General features: G+C 40.3%; 1 protein-coding gene across 1 annotated transcript in view; it reads right to left on the bottom strand.

Annotated features, from left to right (window-relative positions):
• LOC127432684 (calsenilin-like) overlaps nt 1-18,650 on the bottom strand; it is a 38,540-nt gene extending 19,890 nt beyond the window's left edge. Inside the window, exons 1-3 of the mRNA XM_051684040.1 lie at nt 18,555-18,650; nt 1,857-2,037; nt 1,247-1,249 (exon numbers count right to left, since the gene is read on the bottom strand). Coding sequence (XP_051540000.1) covers nt 1,247-1,249; nt 1,857-2,037; nt 18,555-18,626 — 256 coding nt within the window. The 5' untranslated portion in view covers nt 18,627-18,650. The remainder of the gene's footprint in view (nt 1-1,246; nt 1,250-1,856; nt 2,038-18,554) is intronic.
• Between the last annotated feature and the right edge of the window lie 2,736 nt (nt 18,651-21,386).

Below are 21,386 nucleotides of genomic sequence, written 5' to 3'. Positions count from 1 at the left end.
GCTCTGCAGGCAGTTCCTTTGACCTCATGGCTTGGTTTTTGCTCTGATCTGCATTTTCAGCTGTCAGACCTTATATAGACAGGTGTGTGCCTTTCCAAATCATGTCCAATCAATTGAATTTGCCACAGGTGGACTCCAATCAAAGTGTAGAAACATCTCAAGGATGATCAGTGGAAACAGGATGCACCTGAGCTAAATTTCAAGAGTCATAGTAAAAGGTCTGAATACTTATGCCAATTTGATATTTCAGTTTTTTCTTTTTAATAAAATTGCAAAGTTATAAAAAATATGTTTTTTGCTTTGTCATTATGGGGTATGAAGTGTAGATTTTTTTTTTTTTTTTAAAGCATTTAGCATAAGGCTGCAACATAAAAAAGAAGGGGTCTGAATACTTTATGAATGCATTGTATACCTTGAACGAACTAGAAGTTGCATCTGCCAAAACCTTATATGTACATGCATTCTTTTAAAGTCTTATAGTGATGCCCAATTATCTTTGATATCTAGAACATGAACTTCTAGGTTCAGTGCTAAATGCTAATTTGAATAAGTTAATTTTCTGGCAGTGTACTATCAGTGTTACAGCATTTAAATAAAAAAATTATTGTGCTTATTTAATATATTGGTTTTGCGGATTATAGCAAATGAGAAATGTACAGTTTTGTAATAATCCTCCAAATTCACTGAGGGAGGAAGTAAGGCCTTCCTAAATGCTTGGCTCACAACAAAAGCATTTATTAATTATATAATACTCTTCTTTAGAGGCTTAAATATTGGGAGCATTCTCCATTCATAGGCTGAGGTTGTACAATGAAATAAAAAAATATGTATATGTATGACTGATACAAGGCAGCCACAGAGTTTCAGATTGTTGATTTCAAATGGTGGAGCAGGACCACATTATTGCAACTAGTTCAGCATTATGATATTTTGGTCATAATTTTCCAGCCTCTAAAAAAGGAAAAACTTAAAATCTATGGAATACAAGGTTGTAAGAAATGTAATGTTGCATCTGTCTTTTTGAAATGCACACAAAATGGATTGCAGAAATTACACAGGAACAAGCATATCAAATTGAGAAGTGAACATTTTTGTTATATCAGTAGCTAAAGGCTTGGCTGAATATAGAAACAGACTTTACACTATGACACAAAAGGCTGAAAGAAATGCTGATGGGATAGAGGGATTAAAGGGAACTGGGGTCCCAGCCCTGCAGATGTAGACACAAACACGTTACATTACTTACTGTCTGCATACACAGGGGTGCTCTGTCAATTATTTACACCGGATGTTTCAGCAAAGACACACACTGTCCCCTTTTGCAGTCCCTGAGCAGACTGCGTCTGACACAATTTACATATTAAATACCATATGTACCAACCTTGCTTATAACAGCTGTGACTACAACATCTCAGTCTTTAGAAAGATAATTAACAAAAACAACACAGTATTAGTTTGAGAAGAGGAACACCTAGAGCAGCCAAGGGGAGGATCAGTGAAGGAGGATGAAAGCAAAGAGAGAGAGAGAGAGAGAGAGAGAGCAGAGAGAGAGAGAGAGAGAGAGAGAGAGAGAGAGAGAGAGAGAGAGAGAGAGAGAGAATGAGAGGAGGAGTGAGAAAGTGCTGTTGTAAAAGAAGGAAAATATGACGAATATCAAGTTAAGTACCTAGTGAGGCAGTACAGTAACTTAACTAGGAAAAAAGAGACTAATGCATCAGGCACTATGTTAGATAGATAGTACTGTATATAGTATAGTAAATACATAATAAACTCCTCCCTTCTCTTTAATTTGATCCTTTCACTCTGAACTATAGTATGTTGAGCGATCATAACAAAAGAGATTTTCAGAGTCATACTTGAGCCCTGGGGCGCTGCACTGGTGATGATCCATTTGACCAGACAGCATTTCATGAGGGATTTGTGAGAAATGTGTGGTTTCTGCCACTTCCCGTCACTCTCCCTCTGGCCGCTGGGGTCTCCGTCCCGTCCGTTGGCATCAGCCAGCAGACCTCCATCCATGGCCTTCTGTCCATCTGCCTGAAGCATAGAGACAATGAGAAAACACATTGCAGGAGAGCAGATCTTAAAAGCAAGTCAAAGAGGTTGAACACAGTTGAAAGCTTAGGAAAGACCATCTTTATGATAAACTATGACAAATGTCAAAATCCAGCTGTATTGTCAGGTTGCTTGCTCGGAAGGGCAGCACTGGTGTACCATTTTGATTTTTACCACAGGCATTGTGAGATGGCATCAGTTGTTATATAATGACATTACAATTTCAGTTAAGTACACTGTAAATGAAGAAAGCATCAAAGTTGTTTGAGGTGAGGCACACATTATAAAATAGATGCAGAGAGGAATGCGTGAAAAAGTTAAGTCAGATTTAGAAAAGAGTCTAAAGCATAGTAGAATACAGTATATGAAAAAAGAAGAAAAAATAAAAGAAATTTCCTCAAGGAAATGTACTTGTGCTCACGTCCTCATGGAAATGGACATACAGTATCTGTGAGAGTCTGCTTGTGTGTGTGTATGTGTGTGTGTGCGCGTGCCTATAAGCTATTATTCATCTTGAATGGCTCAAGGCATCGTGGGAGGGCCTACACTTTTTCTTATTTCCTATTTGAATATGAAAAGACAGTAAGCTTTGCTCTGAACATTCAGAAGATCCCTAAATAATTAAAACTCCCTAAAAACAGCATTAATAAAACATCAGAGGCCAGCATCTTGGGGACATTGTTTTTGAAGGGTAACATGTGTCAAAGGCAAATATTGCCACAAGAGAGAATCTTACAACTTACATGGAAAAAAGAAAGAACTATAAAGAACATGAAACAACTTCACTATATCTTATCTCTCTTTCAAGCACAAACAGTTTAAGCACTTAAAGGGATGGTTCACCCAAAAATGAAATTTATGTCATAATTTACTCAACCTCATGTTGTTTTGAACCTAAATTATTTTTTTAATGTATTTATTTTTTTAGTGGAAGACAGATTTGAAACAACATGCTCACGTGTATGATGACAATTTTCATTTTCGGGAGAACTATCCCTTTAAGAATTGAAAAATGCTTAAGAGCGTTAAACTTATTTGCTTGGTTAAACATCTGCTCTGACAGCCAAAGGGAAATATTACATAACCACCAGGAACTAATTAATTGCGGAGGGCAAGGTTGTCTTGTGTCTTTCCTGAATACTGGTATGTATTTGTGCGTTTTACCATAATTTGGTTGGTAACAATGTTCATTGTTATGTAGGCATGCGTGTATTTATGCTGGACTGTCTTACTGTCACCTACGGACCTTGGCACCTGCTGCATTATTGATATAACTGCAGTGAGTGTAGTTGAGTGTATTGTGTATGGTTAGCAAAGTCAACATAGCAGGCTCCAATTAATCCCTGGCTTGACCACTGTGACTATTCAAACTGTCACAAAAAAAACACTTATGGCACATTCAGTACATACAGCTCTTGATAAACCCACAGGAACACAAGGAAGGCTGTGTTAGTGGCATTTCACTGGTACTAAGGAGCACGGAGCACCATAATGGTCTATGTGAAATTGTTGAGCCAACAGAGGTTGAATATTTATTGTTGTTAATTTTTCATTTCTTCAGCACCTTTAATCAGATTCATCTAAGCCTTTCTCTTCCTATCTTGACTTCTCTCCCTGAGTGAACTTTCAAAACATCACCTTCTCTGTGGAGTGCTCCACACAGCAAAGTAAAGTGGGAAAATAGGCTCAAAACAAAGACTAGCTGAGCAGACTCTAGAGCAGATGTAGCTGAGCAGGTTCTAGAGCAGCACTAACTGAGTAGGTTCTAGAGCAGCACTAGCTGAGCAGGTTTTAGAATGGCACTAGCTGAGCAGGATCTAGCTGTGACGTGGACAGAACGGGGGCAGCAGGGGAGCAAGTCTGAAGATGCCCTTCTGGTCGTCCAGAGAAAAAAAAGAAATTTTAATAATAAAATAAGGTTAAATAAAACAAAATTAAAATCTTGTAATTATCTCACTATAACAGTAATGTAACCGAGCTTCTGGATCGGGTTTGCCTAAACACTTTTGAATAATAAAATAATGAAAACGAGACTCAGAAGTTCCATGAACGGTGCACAATTTTAATTTTCCCACATCTCAACCACATGTCCTGCAGGGACCAACAGTAACCTCATGCACATGCCCATCCCTCTCTTGCCTATGGCAAGTCCCAAATGACAGAATGTATTACACACACATAAATGCAACATCCCTATAGCCTTAACTTCAGTTCAGACTTTAATCTGTTACATACACTATATTGCCAAAAGTATTCGCTCACCCATCCAAATAATTGAATTCAGGTGTTCCAATCACTTCCATGGCCACAGGTGTATAAAATGAAGCACCTAGGCATGCAGACTGCTTCTACAAACATTTGTGAAAGAATGGGCCGCTCTCAGGAGCTCAGTGAATTCCAGCATGGTACTGTGATAGGATGCCACCTGTGCAGTCGTGAAATTTCCTCGCTACTAAATATTCCACAGTCAACTGTCAGTGGTATTATAACAAAGTGGAAGTGATTGGGAATGACAGCAACTCAGCCACGAAGTGGTAGGCCACGTAAAATGACAGAGCGGGGTCAGCGGATGCTGAGGCGTTTAGTGCGCAGAGGTCGCCAACTTTCTGCAGAGTCAATTGCTACAGACCTCCAAAGTTCATGTAGCCTTCAGATTAGCTCAAGAACAGTGCGTAGAGAGCTTCATGGAATGGGTTTCCATGGCCGAGCAGCTGCATCCAAGCCATACATCACCAAGTGCAATGCAAAGCGTCGGATGCAGTGGTGTAAAGCACGCCGCCACTGGACTCTAGAGCAGTGGAGACGCGTTCTCTGGAGTGACGAATCACGCTTCTCCATCTGGCAATCTGATGGACGAGTCTGGGTTTTGCAGTTGCCAGGAGAACAGTACTTGTCTGACTGCATTGTGCCAACTGTGAAGTTTGGTGGAGGGGGAATTATGGTGTGGGGTTGTTTTTCAGGAGCTGGGCTTGGCCCCTTAGTTCCAGTAAAAGGAACTCTGAATGCTTAAGCATACCAAGAGATTTTGGACAATTCCATGCTCCCAACTTTGTGGGAACAGTTTGGGGATGGCCCCTTCCTGTTCCAACATGACTGCGCACCAGTGCACAAAGCAAGGTCCATAAAGACATGGATGAGTGAGTTTGGTGTGGAAGAACTTGACTGGTCTGCACAGAGTCCTGACCTCAACCCGATAGAGCACCTTTGGGATGAATTAGAGCGAAGACTGCGAGACAGGCCTTCTCGTCCAACATCAGTGTCTAACCTCACAAATTTGCTTCTGGAAGAATGGTCAAAAATTCCCATAAACACACTCCTAAACCTTGTGGAAAGCCTTCCCAGAAGAGTTGAAGCTGTTATAGCTGCAAAGGGTGGGCCGACGTCATATTAAACCCTATGGATTAAGAATGGGATGTCACTTAAGTTCATATGCGTCTAAAGGCAGATGAGTGAATACTTTTGGCAATATAGTGTACGTCCCATCCCCCTAAAATAAACGTCCCCGTTTGTCTACCAAACAACGAGGGATAGAACAGAAAACAGCAACAAGAACAATACACATTAACATGTATAATACCCGAACCCGTGTCCAACCATAAAACAGTTAGTACCATATGAAATGCTAGCACAATTATCACTTATACATAGTGTTCACTTTGTTCAATTTTTTTCACAACAATGAACAGGTACATCAGTACAGTACAAAATCTTTCAAGCAACCAGGAAGTTTCAACCTCTTCCCAGCCCTACTCATACCAGGTATGAACTTATCAGGCCCCTCAGCTACATCACTTAAGTCCTTTTGAGCTGAACTGCACTTCACCCCCCCAACATGTCAGGCTCCTTAGAAGGGGAATCAGGCAAAGAATGAGGAACCATAGACAGTCTCTCATTAGATGACAGTGTGGGAACAGGCAATGTATAAGGTCTCAACCTATTGTATTGCACCACCTGTCCTCATTCATCTGAGTCCATAGGGCTAACGATTCGGTACGTCAGTCCTGGCTCTCCACCAGACTCCAAGACTAGCACAATCTTAAAAGGTCCCTTCCAGTGGGGTGCCAGCTTCATGCGGCTCTCCACAGGGTTATGGAGCCACACCCTGGCGCCGACTGTATAGGGCTGGTGTCTGAGGTCTGAATCATGATACAGTTTCTGGCGATCATGCGCCACTTCACTGTACATTCTAGCACTCCTGAAAGTGTCTTGTAGCTTTGCCAGCAAAGTGGATACAAAGTCAGCGTGAAACTTTGCAATGTCACAGTCATGTGTACGGGTGGCTAGTAACCAGTCAGTGGGCATCCTTGGTTCCCATCCATGGACCAGGAAGTATGGCGAGAACTTGGTACTAGAATGAGGTGAGGAGTTGTATGCAAATGCCACCTGTTTGACATAATCGTCCCATTCACCCCCACGTGACAAGAGTATTTTAGCCATTTGATCAATGAATGTCCTGTTAAAATGCTCCACCATGCCGTCCGATGCCAGGTGGTAGGGAGTGGTGCGTGTTTTCTTTATATTTAGCAGTCGACAGAGGGTCAGGACCACTTCAGATTCGAACTGGCGGCCCTGATTTGAATGCAAAGTTTCGGGAATGCCATGTATCAAAATGTAGTCCTCAAACAGGCAATGTGCGACAGTCTGTGCAGATTGATTAGACAAAGCATACAGATTAACAAACTTTGTGAAATAAACCTCAACTACCAGTACATACCGATTTCCTTTGGTTGTCATTGGCAGTTCTAAAATGTCCATCGCAACTCTCTCAAAAGGCCGCATTGCGAGGGACCCACCCATGGGTGCTTGATGAATAGGGACAGGCTTACGACGAGTTTGGCATGCCGTGCACTGCTCGCACCATGTTTTGATGTCCTTAAACATAGACGGCCAGTAGCAAAAATGCCTCGCCCGTTCCCACACTCGCTCTGGAGAAAAATGAGCAACGGTTGGGGCCCCGTGAAGCTGCAAAAGAATATTTAAGAGCAGGAGGGACTACAACTTGAGCAACAGGGTCACCTGTGAGGGGACGGGAAACGGAGCGACACAACAGTCCATTTTTAATAGTGAGGCAGTCCAATATTTTCATAAACTCTGAGATGTACCTGCCAGTAGTCTCCTAGGAGGCCTTTGTGATCGCTCTACCCAGTGCCATACTGTGTCAATATCTGGATCGCTGCATCATATGATAAATCAGACAGGCTCATTATGTTGTCCGCACTGAAGGACGAGTTAGTCACAGTCTCTTTGTCAGCCACCTCAGCGGTATCAGCGGAACAAGACATGTCATTATTTGATTGTTCAGCACTCACCACATTCACATCCCATACTACTTCGACTACCATCTCAATGTCCTCCAGGTCTGGTGTCACCGGACGGCGGGACAGTGCATCAGCGTTTTTGTGCTGATTGCCCTTTTTGTGCACAACGACCCAATTCAGCGGGTCCAATTCCAAGACCCATCTAGCCCTTCAGCCCGTTGGGTCATCCTCAATGGACATACACTGTAGTGCTAAGAGTGGGTGATGATCCGTAATTATGGTGAATGAGGAGAGTCCAAGATAGTGTCTAAATTCCCTCACTGCCCACACGATAGCCCATAACTCCCAGTCAAAAGTGGACCAACGTCTCTGTGTGGCATTCAACGCACGGCTGGCATAGGCCACTACATACTCAAGTCCACTTTTTTCCTGTGCAAGCACAGCACCAACAGCCCACTTAGAGGCATCAGTGTAAATTTTGAAAGGCGCTTTGAAGTCCGGCAGTGTCACAATGGGAGCCAAAGACAGCACTCCCTTCAAATAGTTAAATGAGTTGTCACAATCGGTACTCCACACAAAAGGCACATTTTTGCCAGCCAGCTGGTTCAACGGAGCTGCATGTTTTGAAAAGTACTTGACAAAACATTGATAGTATGAACACAGTCCCACAAATGCTCTAACCTCGGAGGGAGACTGTGGAACCGGCCAATTTCTAACCTTTTCTGTGTTTCTCGGGTCAGGCTGAAGACCTTTCTCCGAAACGACATGACTCAAGAATTCCACATGATCCCTGACCAGGTGACATTTTCTGGGGTTCAATTTCAAACCTGCCGATCGTATTCTAGAAAACACCTCTTTCAGATGGGTTAAATGTTCTTCAAATGTTCCACTATAAATCAAAATATCATCCAGGTACACCATGCAAATGTGCCATAGGAGCCCCCTTAGCACTAGCTTCATCATCCGCTGAAAAGTGGCGGGGGAGGTGGAAAGTCCCATCGGCATGGAGTGCCATTGATATAGACCCTGACCCGTAGTAAAGGCCGTTTTTTCTCTGTCTTGCTCAGCCACCTCCACCTGCCAGTAGTCATTAGAAAAATCCAACGTGCTGAACCATCTGGAGCCCGCTAATGCATCTAGTGTGTCATCCACACGCGGCAGAGGGTGGGAGTCCTGGATAGTGACACAGTTCAAATGTCTATAGTCCACACAGAAACGCCAGGCACCACATTTCTTTTTTACAAACACGACTGGCGACGCCCAGGGGCTACAGCTTTCCTCAATGATTCCATCAGCTAGCAGGCCCGCCACTTGCCTCTCTATCTCAGCTCACTTTTCGGGCGATGTATGGTATGCCCGCTGCTTAATAGGGGCCTGTTCTCCTGTTCTGATATAATGCTGCACCAATGTGCATTTTCCCATATTCTGCCCTGAGGAGTTGAAGATGTCGCTGTACTCCTGCAACACGATCGAGAGTTTCGCTTTGTCTGGTGTTGAAATCGGCGACTCACTTAAAGATATGGGAGGAGCTGCAACATGGGGGCTAGGAACAACCCTTTCACCTGGGTCCAGCTTAATAGGTTGAACATCGGAACCGGCTACAGAATAAAACTTGCCCAGGTGCGTCCCCTGTTTTATAGAAATGTCCTGTCCAGTAGGATTCAAAATCCGAGCCTTAGTTAGTCCATTGTGCACATTAGTGAGTGTGTGCGCCACAACCAGGCCGGCCGAATCAGACACATTAGGTTCCAAATACCCCACAAAGTCACTAGACCCCTGGACCGCGCTAGGCAAACCAATCTTAACAGGCACAATTGAGAAATGTCATATTTGTGGCCAGAGACACATTGCAGCATGTCGGGACAAAGTCTTTGCTGGCAAGAAGTGGAATGGAAACATCCCATAACTGCAGCTTAGCATGACTAATGTCCAGCAGGGCATGATTTTTCACTAAAAAATCCTATCCCAACAATATGGACTGCGTCACTTCTCTCACCACATGAAAAACGTGTTGCCATGTTTCAGTACCCAGCTGTAGTGTCAGAGTAAGCGTACCCAGCGTGTCCAACATCTGTCCGTTTATGGCACAGACCGCAATATAGTCTTTCTTTAGAGGTCGAATGCGAAGTGCTGGGATTGATATTCGAAAATCAGAGCTTATTAGCGATATACTAGAACCAGAGTCTATCAAAATAGGAAGTTCAATGCCCTCAATTGTTCCTTTCACATATGAAACCTGTGGCCCCTCATCAGTGTTTGTGTACGCTTCCGTGTCCAACAATACAAATGAATTGTCATCAGGTTTTAGGCCCCTGGGTAGTACAGCTGGTGTTTGGGCCCCGACATCAGCTACAGTCCGTTTCCCGGCTCGTAGTTCCTCTCCTCACCGCTAGGGGTCATGAAGCGCAATCCCTGCTTCCTCGTTTCCTACTCATAACTGCCTCGTCTCATAGGGCTATAAGTCGAATTGTGTTCCTTACGACCATTAAACTCCATAAACAGTTTTCTTTCCCTGACAGCAGCACTGACCTGACTCACATGACGCGGAGCGTGCTCTATTCCACTCATCTGTGCCGCTGCGGCTCACTCTCATGCCCCTCACCTCGTCAGTTAATCTATCAATTGCTCTGTATAGTCCACTAATGTCCGACACAGAGTTCACATTAGCAACAGCCCCGTCGGCAGTCAAATTATGTCTGACATTAGCATTCACATATCCCATATCAATCGCATTTCTTGCGTTCTTGCACTGACCTGCAATTATTACAGCCTCCTCCATGTCCGTTGCTCCCTGCTCATAACATTTCGTCCTTAGCACTGGGTCCAGACCCGCCACGAAACAGCGAAACTTCTCTTCCCTCTGGGCCCTGTCGCTGTATTCGGGAAAAGCCTCATCTACTAGCCTGCTTATTTCTGCTGCATACACTTCCAAACTCTCCCGCGCTGTGCAGGGGTGGGCAGATAGGCTGGCTCTGAATCGCTCCATGAACTGTCTCCTTCCAAAAGCCTCTTTTAGCTTCTCCTTCACCGTGTCATAGTCCGATTTAACAGCATCAGGGAGACTGTCCCATAGAGAAAAAGCTGCGTTGCTTAAACGTGTAGGTAAAATCCTTGTCAGTTCATAGTTGTATGAAGCGGCTCCACTCCCTTCCGTGAGCGCTTTGACTGCTACTTCAAACTGTCTGGCCCAGCACATGAAGCTTTGCCTCTCCTCCCCGGAGAATGGCGGCGGCAATTAAATTCACATGCTCCTATGGCCTCTGTCACGGTCCCGTGACATATTAAACAATGCACCACATATTGAAAATCTGTTGACTGCGTGTGCTACTTAACTATAAACTTTTGAAGTTATGCTAACTAGTTTAACACCCGCCGGAACACTCTAAAACACGAATTCAACTTATCCAAAAAAAAAAAAAAAATGCTGCCACCAATGTAACCGAGCTTCTGGATCGGGTTCACCTAAACACTTTTGAATAATAAAATAATGCAAACGAGACTCAGAAGTTCCATAAACGGTGCACGCTTTTAATTTTCCCACATCTCAACCACATGTCCTGCAGGGACCAACAGTAACCTCATGCGCATGCCCATCCCTGTCATGCCAACGGCAAGTCCCAAATGACAACATGTATTACACACACATAAATGCAACATCCCTATAGCCTTAACTTCAATTCAGACTTTAATCTGTTACAGTAATAATGTGTTATTATGAGGTTTGTTTGTAAATCGTGGGCATATTGAAGAAAATAAGCGTAGGTGCTTTAACAGCGAGAGCTACAGCAGATTGGGGACAGATTCCAATCGCCAGTGATTCTCCATGCCTTACTCCCTCCGAGGAGCCCTTGAAGTGGGTACACTGAAGGGAACACGGAATTACTGCATAAATGTGTCCTTCCTCTTGTGGAAGGGCCCATTCATTTTCTATTTCGTTTGGAATGAGCTTTCGAGTGTCATCCCCTCCTGCAGCAGTGCCCTTTTAGCAAACAGCCTTAGCTATGTTTCACCCGTTTCAACTGAAATGGACCCCGCCCTCCAAAGGGCCCCCAACTGACATGCCAGAATTGAATAATTCACCCACTTAAAAAATTATATACTGTATATATATATATATATATATATATATATATATATATATATATATATATATATATATATATATAGCTATATTGTGGCCTTGATGGCTGACTGGTGAGCTGTGATAACTTTATTCAAAGATGACACACTGTACACAGCTTCAACCACTAGTAGGTGCTCGGCTGATATCTGAGCAATCACTGAACTTGACCTGGCTGTCCAATACAACAGCTAGCAAGGACCTTACTTGTGAGAGGAAAACTAAACGCACCTATACTAGTGGTGCTGAAAAACGTGACCTCTTTCTTTGGTTCAGCATCTGAAACCTGTGCAGTCATCGGTAGGCCTTTTACAGCATGCTAGCCAAACAAGCGGCGGTCCGACACAGCATGCTTGCCAAACAACTGGGGCTAGCGATACGGGAGATGATACTAATCAGAAAAACAATGGAAATGAGAACCCTTCTACTCAAACAGATGGTGGGGATAATGATTACCAAACTTTATTGTTTGATGAACAAGCACCACATGATGACAATTCTACAACTAAGACAGGTGATGGAGATGCCACCACCAGCACTCCAGACAGGGAGAAGGCCCTACTAGCATTCACAGAGACTGATCCAGCATGTTGGCCAGCGCATATTACCAGTGACCAACAGATCGATAATGATAGGTCCGCAGAGCCAATCACACCGTCGTTTTACCAAGGACAGATATTTTATGAAGATGAAAAATGGAGAAACCATTCGTGGGTCATGGTTAGTGTACTCACAATCATCCGATTCAGTCTTCTGTTTCTACTGTACCCTATTTGGCAAGCAAAGTCAAAGTCTCACCTGCGGAGGATTCAGAATGTGGGAGCGACTCACTCTTACACTCCAGGATCATGAGAAGTCAAATGCACACCGTGCTAACATGGATAGCTAGCGCGTGCTGGAAATGCACTTGAGAACGCACAGTGCCATTGACAGCACTTACCAAGAAATGCAGATTCTGGAAAAAAAACATTGGGATGATGTCATGAAGAGGTTCATTGCCATAGTCTGTCACCTTGCAGAATGAAACCTTGCTTTCCGTGGGCACAATTCCACACTACATGAACCAAATAATGGGAACTTTCTAGGTCTGGTGGAGCTGCTTGCCAAGTTCAACCCAGTGATGAGCGAACGCATCAGATGAGCAGAGAAAAAAGAGATTGCTGACCACTACATGGGGAAAACCATACAAAATGAGCTAAACACACTTATTGGAGACAAGACACTGGAAGCAATAATAAAGAGGGTAAAACAAAATCAAATTACTTCTCTGTGATAATGGACTGCACCACTGATGCTGCACACATAGGGCAGCTCTCTGTGACACTGCACATTCTCAAATGCCAAGTCAGTTTCGGGGCTAATGTTTGCGAGCATTTTGTTGGTTTCTGACCAGTGCTTGACACATCAGGTGCAGGCCTAACAGATGACTTCTTGAAGCATATGGAGAAGTTAGGATTGGATATCTCAAAATGCATGGGGCAGGCATATGATAATGGGAGCAATGTGTGGGGGAAAAATAATGGGGTGCAGAAGAGGGTGCTGGATATTAACAAAAAAGCACTGTTCATGCCATGTGCCAGCCACAGTCTAAACCTAGTCATTGTAGATGCTGCAAAATCAACAGTGGAGTCTGAGCTTCTTTGGGGTGCTGCAACATTGAAAATATACCATATTGATGAAAACTTTAATCTTTGCTTTTTTCTCTCATTTATGTTTAAAAAAAAATGTATGGGGGGTAGGGCCCCACATTAGCTCTTGAAACGGGCCCCCAGATGCTTAAGGCCGCCACTGATCTAGACCAGAGATGGGCAACTGGCGGCCCTTGGGCTGCATACGGCCCTCTGTATCGTTGAATATGGCCCGTCGCACAAGACCGAGGATTGATTTTATTTATTTGAAAAAGGGATTATGTAAAGATTGCATTCAGTTTATGATGTTATTACAACTATTGACCAGAAGAGGTCGCTTGTTCTTAGCAGACCTGCTGATCACTCTTGGATTCTAGCATGCAACATCTTACACTTGCTCATCATTTATAAGGTAAACTGAGCTCAATTTTACCTCAGCTTGACAGCGACATAGTGCGCGCTATTGTTAATGTATGCAGGTGGAACCCATGTCTTTTGTTTGCCTGGATATGAAATCTGTCATTAAAGATTTCAATTTGATTCGCAAATACACCATTGATCAAGTGATCAAAGAGGCATACAGTATGAGAGATACATACATCAGAGCTGCTCTCCTCACAGATGTAAAGGGTAAATAAAATACAAGGGTAAAAGGCATCCAAAGTTTTTACAAAAGCCGTGACAGTGCGCAGGGACGGATTATGACTTGCAAAGGCCTGGGGCCAATTATCTCCAAGGGCCCCCCTACCCTCCCTTTCATTTTTCATGCCCAAAAGTTGTTCAGCGGGGGGTGGGGGGAGTTGTTGTAAGAGGGAGAAACTTTGAAGAAATGCGCAATTGAGATGCCTGACTGATTGTTGAAAAGTCTTGCGAATAGTAAGAATGTTCTCTGATGCACGGGACTCTTCCGTCCGTGCGTGTATATTGTGGTGCTAAAATGTTTTGTATCAATGCACTGAAATGTTATGTTCTTGTATCAAGTATTGTTATTGATAATAATATTTAGATTTTAACTAATACCTATAAGCTGGTTTATGAGGTGGGGTTGAAAATGTTGTCTGTTCATTTGTGTGTTTGTCTGTTGCAAATGTAGACAATGTAAATGAGATCAATTTTCTTGAAAATGTAAGTCTGGAGTATATTGCTTGTCAATTGAACATGAATTTGTACATGTGAACGGCATGTTTTAGTAAAAATGCAAGTAACAAAATAATTATATTAGTTTTTATAAATATTGTTAAATAAAAAAATTAATATAGGTAACAAAATCTTTAAAAGAACATTGCATTAGATGTGCAAAGATTACCCACAATAATGAGGAAATTGAGTAAAAGGGTGAACATTGTTAGAGTGCAGATTTGTAATCCAGCCCCTTGGTAGAATGGAGAAAAAATGTTGGTCCTCGCCCCCTTCAAAGCTGCCCATCTCTGATCTAGAGTAACACTAGTTGAGCACAATCTAGAGCAGCACTTTCGGAACCTATTCTAGAGCAGCTAGTACTGAGCTGATTCTAGATCATCAATAGCCGTACAGGATCTGGAGCAGCTAAGTAGATTTTTGAGCAACACTATCTGTACATATTGTAGAGCACATGTTGCTGAGCAGGATCTAGAGTGGCACTGGCTGAGCAAATGTTTCAGCTAAAGTAGGCTTGCAAGAAAAAACAAATGAAAGGGCAAAACACCCGACAGTATAAAGTAAACGGAGAAACAGTGGAGAAATCCGCACTGAGTTATGACAGCCGATTCCTAAATGTCTCCAAACTAAGCACAGCAAATGAATACAGAGGAAAGCAAAAACAGAAAATCAGTTTATACAGTACATGGATGTTTGGAACCAAAGTTAGATGAATGCTGAGTTAAAAAGCTAACAAAAATAATATGTCCTCAAGATACTTTGTTTTTACGCTTCCAAAATGTGCACACATATGCTTTCAGTCCCACTAGACTCTGTAATTTGGGAGCTTCTCAGATTCTATTAAGAAATGTTCTAGTAAGAAATTTTCTTATTTAGGGTTGGGCAAAATGTTCATTGAATTATTAAATAATAGTCACAGTTATGTTGTGTTTGAATCTCATTACAGTTTCTTCCCTCTGCCTGCATGCAGAGCCAATATTAAATTGAATCAGTTAAGACTGTGAGGCCCCTATATAGTCTAAAGCTGCATCTCAATTTTCAGAAACTGCAGAGGAAACCAATCTCCTTCTTTTTCTAGGTATAATGATCAAAAGGATGAGGATGTCAAAGAGTTGGCAGAAATGTGCCAACAGTATACTGTACTTTCTACTTGATGTATGCAACACATTGAAATATTATACACTACTTGCTTTAAATAAACATGCCAATGGTCAAAATAGATAAAAATAGACATAGGAAGTACAAATCTGGCTCATTTTCAAAATAGCCTACATCTCATGTGTTGCAGTTGGATTTTTAAAAATAACAAGGTACAAAGGGATTTCAAGTCTTAAATATACTTGCACCTCTGGTTTCAACATCTTCTTGCAAATAGGAGAAGCAAATATCTCTGCTAACTCCACACCAATTATTGGTTACTGGATGTTCCAGGAGCAACAATTCTTCAGTGAAAGGCAATCTATAAACTGTCACGAAGTGTCAAGCAAAAAGGACAGTATCAGACAACAAACATTTGAATGCACAGTTCCTTTGCCAACTATTACATAAGCTGTGCCACCATTGTTGTTGTAGGTCATCTGTGAATACCTGTGTTTGTGTAATTGTTTATGTTCTTTGTTTTCTATGATATAATGTATGAGAGAGAACTTGTATATAGCACAAATAACACCAGAATGCCAGGAATATGCAAAGTTTTAATGTAAAATATTAAAAACAAATCTGGATAAAATGATTAATTTAGAATTTATATACAGTATATTTTAGTCATAATGATGATTTTGAGAGGTATAGAAAACAATGTGATAAAGTCCAAAAGCAAAACCTATTGAACGAACGAAATCTGGAAGAGATATTAAAATATAATATGACCCTTTTCCCCATTTCCTCCAAAAGCTCTTCAATTATGTTAGCCAAGGGACATGAAGGGCAGGATTTCAAATTCTTGACACAGACTGCTCTAAAGTAGTCTAAAGAAAGGCATACTGTTCCACAATAATCAGATTACTGGTTATAAGAAGTCACTATCCAACAAACTTGGTAGATGAAAATGGCTTAGGGTTCTTCCCAAGACAAATACTGGGAGGATGTCCAGCAAGATCAATAAATAAACTTTAATTGGTTCAAAATGCAGCAGCCAGAGTGCTGACTAGAACCAAGAAATATGATCATATTAGCCCCATTTTATCGTCATTACATTGGCTACCTGTTAAATTTTGTATTAATTTTAAAATTCTGTGAACTACATACAAAGCTTTGAATGGTCTAGCTCCGCAGTACTTAAGTGACCTTCTACCACGCTATATTCCATCACGTTCATTACGATTGCAAAATTCTGGCCTGTTAATAGTTCCTAGAATATCAAAATCCACAAAAGGAGGTAGATCCTTTTCATATTTGGCTCCTAAACTATGGAATAGTCTCCCTAACACTGTTCAAGATGCAGACACACTCACTCAGTTTAAGTCTAGACTAAAGACTCATCTATTTAGCCAGACATACACCTAATTTATCCTTCAACTCACAATTAGGCTGCTTTAGTTAGGTCTGCCGGAACCAGAAACCAGAAATATTGATCATGATCTATAACTCTGCAATAAATTAAATGGCATCTATGCTATTATTATTCTATTTGTTTCCCTGTCTCAACCTCAGGACTCCTATCCTGAGGTCACCAGAACCGGCTGGATCCAGCTCCATTCCTGCTTCGTGTTGGACTCCACTGCTACGTGTCTCTGAGTGATGACGACCAATAGCAGCCGGTGCCAGCCAAACATCACTTCAGTCTATTACGATGGACTTCAGAGAATGAACTGATGCCAACTCCAACCATAAGACATGGGATGCTTCATATGCCATTGCCTGAACCTTGGACTTAGGATAGACCTCACCGAAATTACCGGCCGGTTGAACTGCGATGCACCTAACTGATCTCTGCCTGCATCACCTCGGTCTAATGATGGACTACACTCTTGAAATGGAATACATAGACTATCATTTATCAGCCAACTAACAAAGAACAATTGCATCTATGTGAACTTCTGCAGTTAATCCAGGATGGACTTCAAAGACATTAGTCATTAATCTTACAGTTCATACAAAATCTTTGTTTATACACTGACCCTGAACACTTACTTAGTTTAATAATTTTAAAACATGATTGCACTATACATAAGTAATATAGGCATTATATTCATGATGTTAGCCAGAGGGGAACTGGCCCCCACAGTGAGCCTGGTTTCTCCCAAGGTTATTTTTCTCCATTAATCAACATCTTATGGAGTTTTGTGTTCCTTGCCACAGTCGCCTTCGGCTTGCTCACTGGGGTTCTAAATACAATTATTATTTAATTACTTATTTTTAAACACAATTCACAATCATATTTTATCAAACTACACAATGATGACTTTAAGACATTATAGATATTACAGTTTCATTTTCTGTTAATGCATGATTTTCTGTAAAGCTGCTTTGAAACGATGTGTTGTGTGAAAGAAGCTATACAAAAAAAAAAAAAAAAAAAACACTTAAATACATTTTGAATCTCTCTCTCTCTCTCTCTCTCTCTCTCTCTCTCTCTCTCTCTCTCTCTCTCACTCTCTCTCTCATATACACTTATGTCTTCATGATATAGAGCCAACCCCCATTATTTAATATGAACAATGAGCCTTCAGACATTCTTAGAAACCCAAGTATGATTCAAGACAGTGTAAGAAAGCAAGCATTGATATAAACGAGTTCGACACTGGGCTCTACAATAAAAACGTTATATGGGTCAACCATCAACTAATTTATTAAAAAAGGGTCGTTAGTTTACGGTACCAATTCATTTGACAGGTAGCCTATTTGCCAAAGTAGGTCCGATAAACAATGGAATTATGTTCCAAAAAAAAAAAAAAAAAAAAAATGCACAGCTTGCATGTGATCGAGTGTAGAACAATTAATTCACTATGTCGAAAATGATGAATTAATGGTTAAGCTTTTCAAAAGTTTTAAACCTCCCACGAAAGAATTATGTAGCTATTCCAGAGCGTTTGAAAATTCATATTTACTAATGTGTGGACTGGCTTAAAGTTTCAAATAACTTAAAAGTAAAAGGCAAAGAATAGATTGGCGAAAGAATCAGGTTTATTCTCTTTGCGTTTTAAAACTGTTTATCTGAACACATATTTTTATTAATTAATTTATTTTTATTTTATTTTATTTTATTTTATTTTATTTTATTTTATTTTATTTTATTTTTTATTTTTATTTTTTATTTAAAACGTCTACATTTTATCGGTTGTAGACTACATAATAGATCATTAACACACATCGAAATATTTTCTTTTCAATATTTTCAGGTAAACAGCATCTTACCTGCATGATGTCCAGCTGGTTTTGTCTCTGTTGATAACTATGTGTGCTTGGGTGTTTACCCGTTCCAATCATTTACTGTCTCTTTGTTGATGGTCCTATAGAGAGAGAGAGAGAGAGAGAGAGAGAGAGAGAGAGAGAGAGAGAGAGAGAGAGAGAGAGAGAGAGAGAGAGAGACGTGGTTGCACGTGATTAACGATGGAGGAGTAACAGCCCCATTGCACAATGTTATTTCCAGTCATTCGATAAATTAAGCGTCACTTGTCAGATTATCTGAATGAGACAAACGGACTCACGGTCACGAAGACAGATATTATTTATTTATTTAATAATATTGTGATTATTTTAAATATAGATAAGCTATTTAGTTGAATGTTCAGTTTATTAGGAGGAACGTGCACATGCCATCAGTGCCATCTCTTTTGCTACAGATTAATTGTTAAAAAAAAAAAAAAAAAAAAAATGTATGTAACAATGTTCTTTATTTATTGTTCATTTAATTTTGTCGGTATGTAAGAGAATATTGGTTAATTTTTTTATTTAAAAAATGTTTTTATATATATTTTTCATATTTCAGATATAATTATTTAATGATTGACAATATCAGCCAATATGACCATTTTGGAAATACTGACATCTAACTCTGCTTGCTTGGCTTGGTTAACAGATGTAGTAGCTTTCCCTTGTTGTTTTTCTTAATAAATGAATTAAATATAAGAATAAGTGTTTTATTATAGTAATATTATATCGACAATCTGTCATTTTGCTCTCTGGATATCGATATTGGCACTGAAAAGCCTGTTGTTCGACCTTTACAAATATTTATGCAAGCAGTTGGCTCAGAACCATAATTTTCTGTTTCAGTATGAAGGTTTCCCTTGTTTTTGCAAAGCCATTATGAGGTCTAGAGGGCTTTGAATAACTTTGGCTATGAAAGGAATAGTTCACCCAAAAGGGAAAATTCTGTGATTAATTACTCACCTGTGTGGCATTCCAAACCTGTATGATTTTCTTTTTGTCTGTGGAATGCAAAAGATGTTAGGTAGAATGTGAATGTTCAGTCCCTATTCACTTTCAATGAATGGAAAAAGATGCAATTAAAGTAAATAGGGACTGAGGCTGGCAGTCCATAACTTTCTGCCTAGCATCTCCTTTTGTGTTCCTTGGAAGAAAGACAGTCCTAACATAATGAGCTGAATTTTCATTTTCAGGTGAATAATCCCTTAAAGAATGCACCAAATTTACCTAATGCTTGAAATTTCTAAATTTCACTTGCCATAAATGTGATAAAAGCACTGATTTTAACAGCAGTGATTAAGTCTATAATATTTGTGGCAATCAGGTGTTCAGTAATTCTTTGTCATTTTAATGCATGTTAAAAAAAAGTGAAAAAAGTATAAGAAAGTGGTAGATGGAGTCTTCATTTTATTGTGTAATTAACTTAATGGAGAAGAAAGGTCCCATCTGTGCAAGGATCCTTGTTAAACTCATTCGGTTTCTGATTGTGCAAAAGAGCTTTTATCTACACTATTCCCCCCAGTGCTTTAAAAACTTAATTAATCATATCCAAATGAGTTCACCACCCTGCTCTTTCACTTGACTGGAGGAGAAGGGTGAGCAACACTCAACTCTTGCCACACTCTTCTGTTTGAGAGATTTGTTTTATTCCATTTTTGGTTGCTTTATGTTTGTTTGGAGGTGAATTCCTTCCTCAGACTAGCTATAATTTTATGTCAGTTTTAATACTTGGTACAATGGGTTAGCCTTGTCTTTGTAATGGGGTTGAAGACTTGAGTCCCCACAGATCTGAGCCAATCACAACATTAATACAATTTTCATACCTTTTAACAGATTAGTTCTCATTGTTCACAATTTAAAACTTCTTTTGGTAATGCTTCACATATCTTATGTTGGTTCTATGTGTGATCATGTTTCAAGCATTAAAGGGATTTCTACTTCATGTGATTGATAGACAGCTTAATTGGTCCCAACTGCCTTCCTTCAAATCTTCCACTATCTTTAGATGGCGGTTAAAGGATATGTAGACAAAATGCTGCCTTAACACCCGAATTTAGGCCCAAAAGGAGAGTGAGGACCAGGGGCTGAAGTCTAAATGCATCTCACAAGATCTGTATTGGTCTGTTGGTTTGCTGGTATCCAAGATTCCAGATTGTCAATTAAATGTCTCCTTTTTAAAGGTAATTTTTCTAAAAATATATAAAAAATAATTTTGATGTGAAATCCATTGTGCTGAGAATGGTGCTCCCATGCAGTGTATTTAATTCCACTCTGGCAAAATAAAACATAAACTTGTGTTTATGGTCAAATATGTCTGAGAATGATTAAATAATCATTATTTAATCTGACAAGGGAAGACATTAGAGCATTAACATGTACATTATTTTACCACAGTTGAAGTTATGTAAAAATTAGCAATAGAAGCCAATAAACATTTTAAATATCAGAAATCATGTTACTGTGGGTGGTTCATTAAATTATATCTTGTAACAGGTTTAACGGATCTCTTTCATGACAACCCAAAAACTTTGATTCCCGAAAACTTTGCAAAATTGTTGTTTTGAAGAACTGAGTGAGACTGCTTTGACAGTGTAGCGTCTATAACATTGCCATCAACTAATTATATCATAATTGTAAACAAAAAAAACAAAAAAAAAAACTATCACGATTTAAGAGTTTTACACAACTTTCTGGAAAATAGAATACATTACAATGCACAAATAAAGACATATTCAAAGTATAAATGCAATGCTCAAAAAATGTGCTTAAATTTGTCTATTTTGCTTATATATATATATATATATATATATATATATA

The sequence above is a fragment of the Myxocyprinus asiaticus genome, chromosome 42, assembly GCF_019703515.2.
Source record: "Myxocyprinus asiaticus isolate MX2 ecotype Aquarium Trade chromosome 42, UBuf_Myxa_2, whole genome shotgun sequence".
In the NCBI taxonomy this organism is placed as follows: Eukaryota; Metazoa; Chordata; class Actinopteri; order Cypriniformes; family Catostomidae; genus Myxocyprinus; species Myxocyprinus asiaticus.
This window is presented reverse-complemented; position numbering and strand designations above follow the sequence as displayed.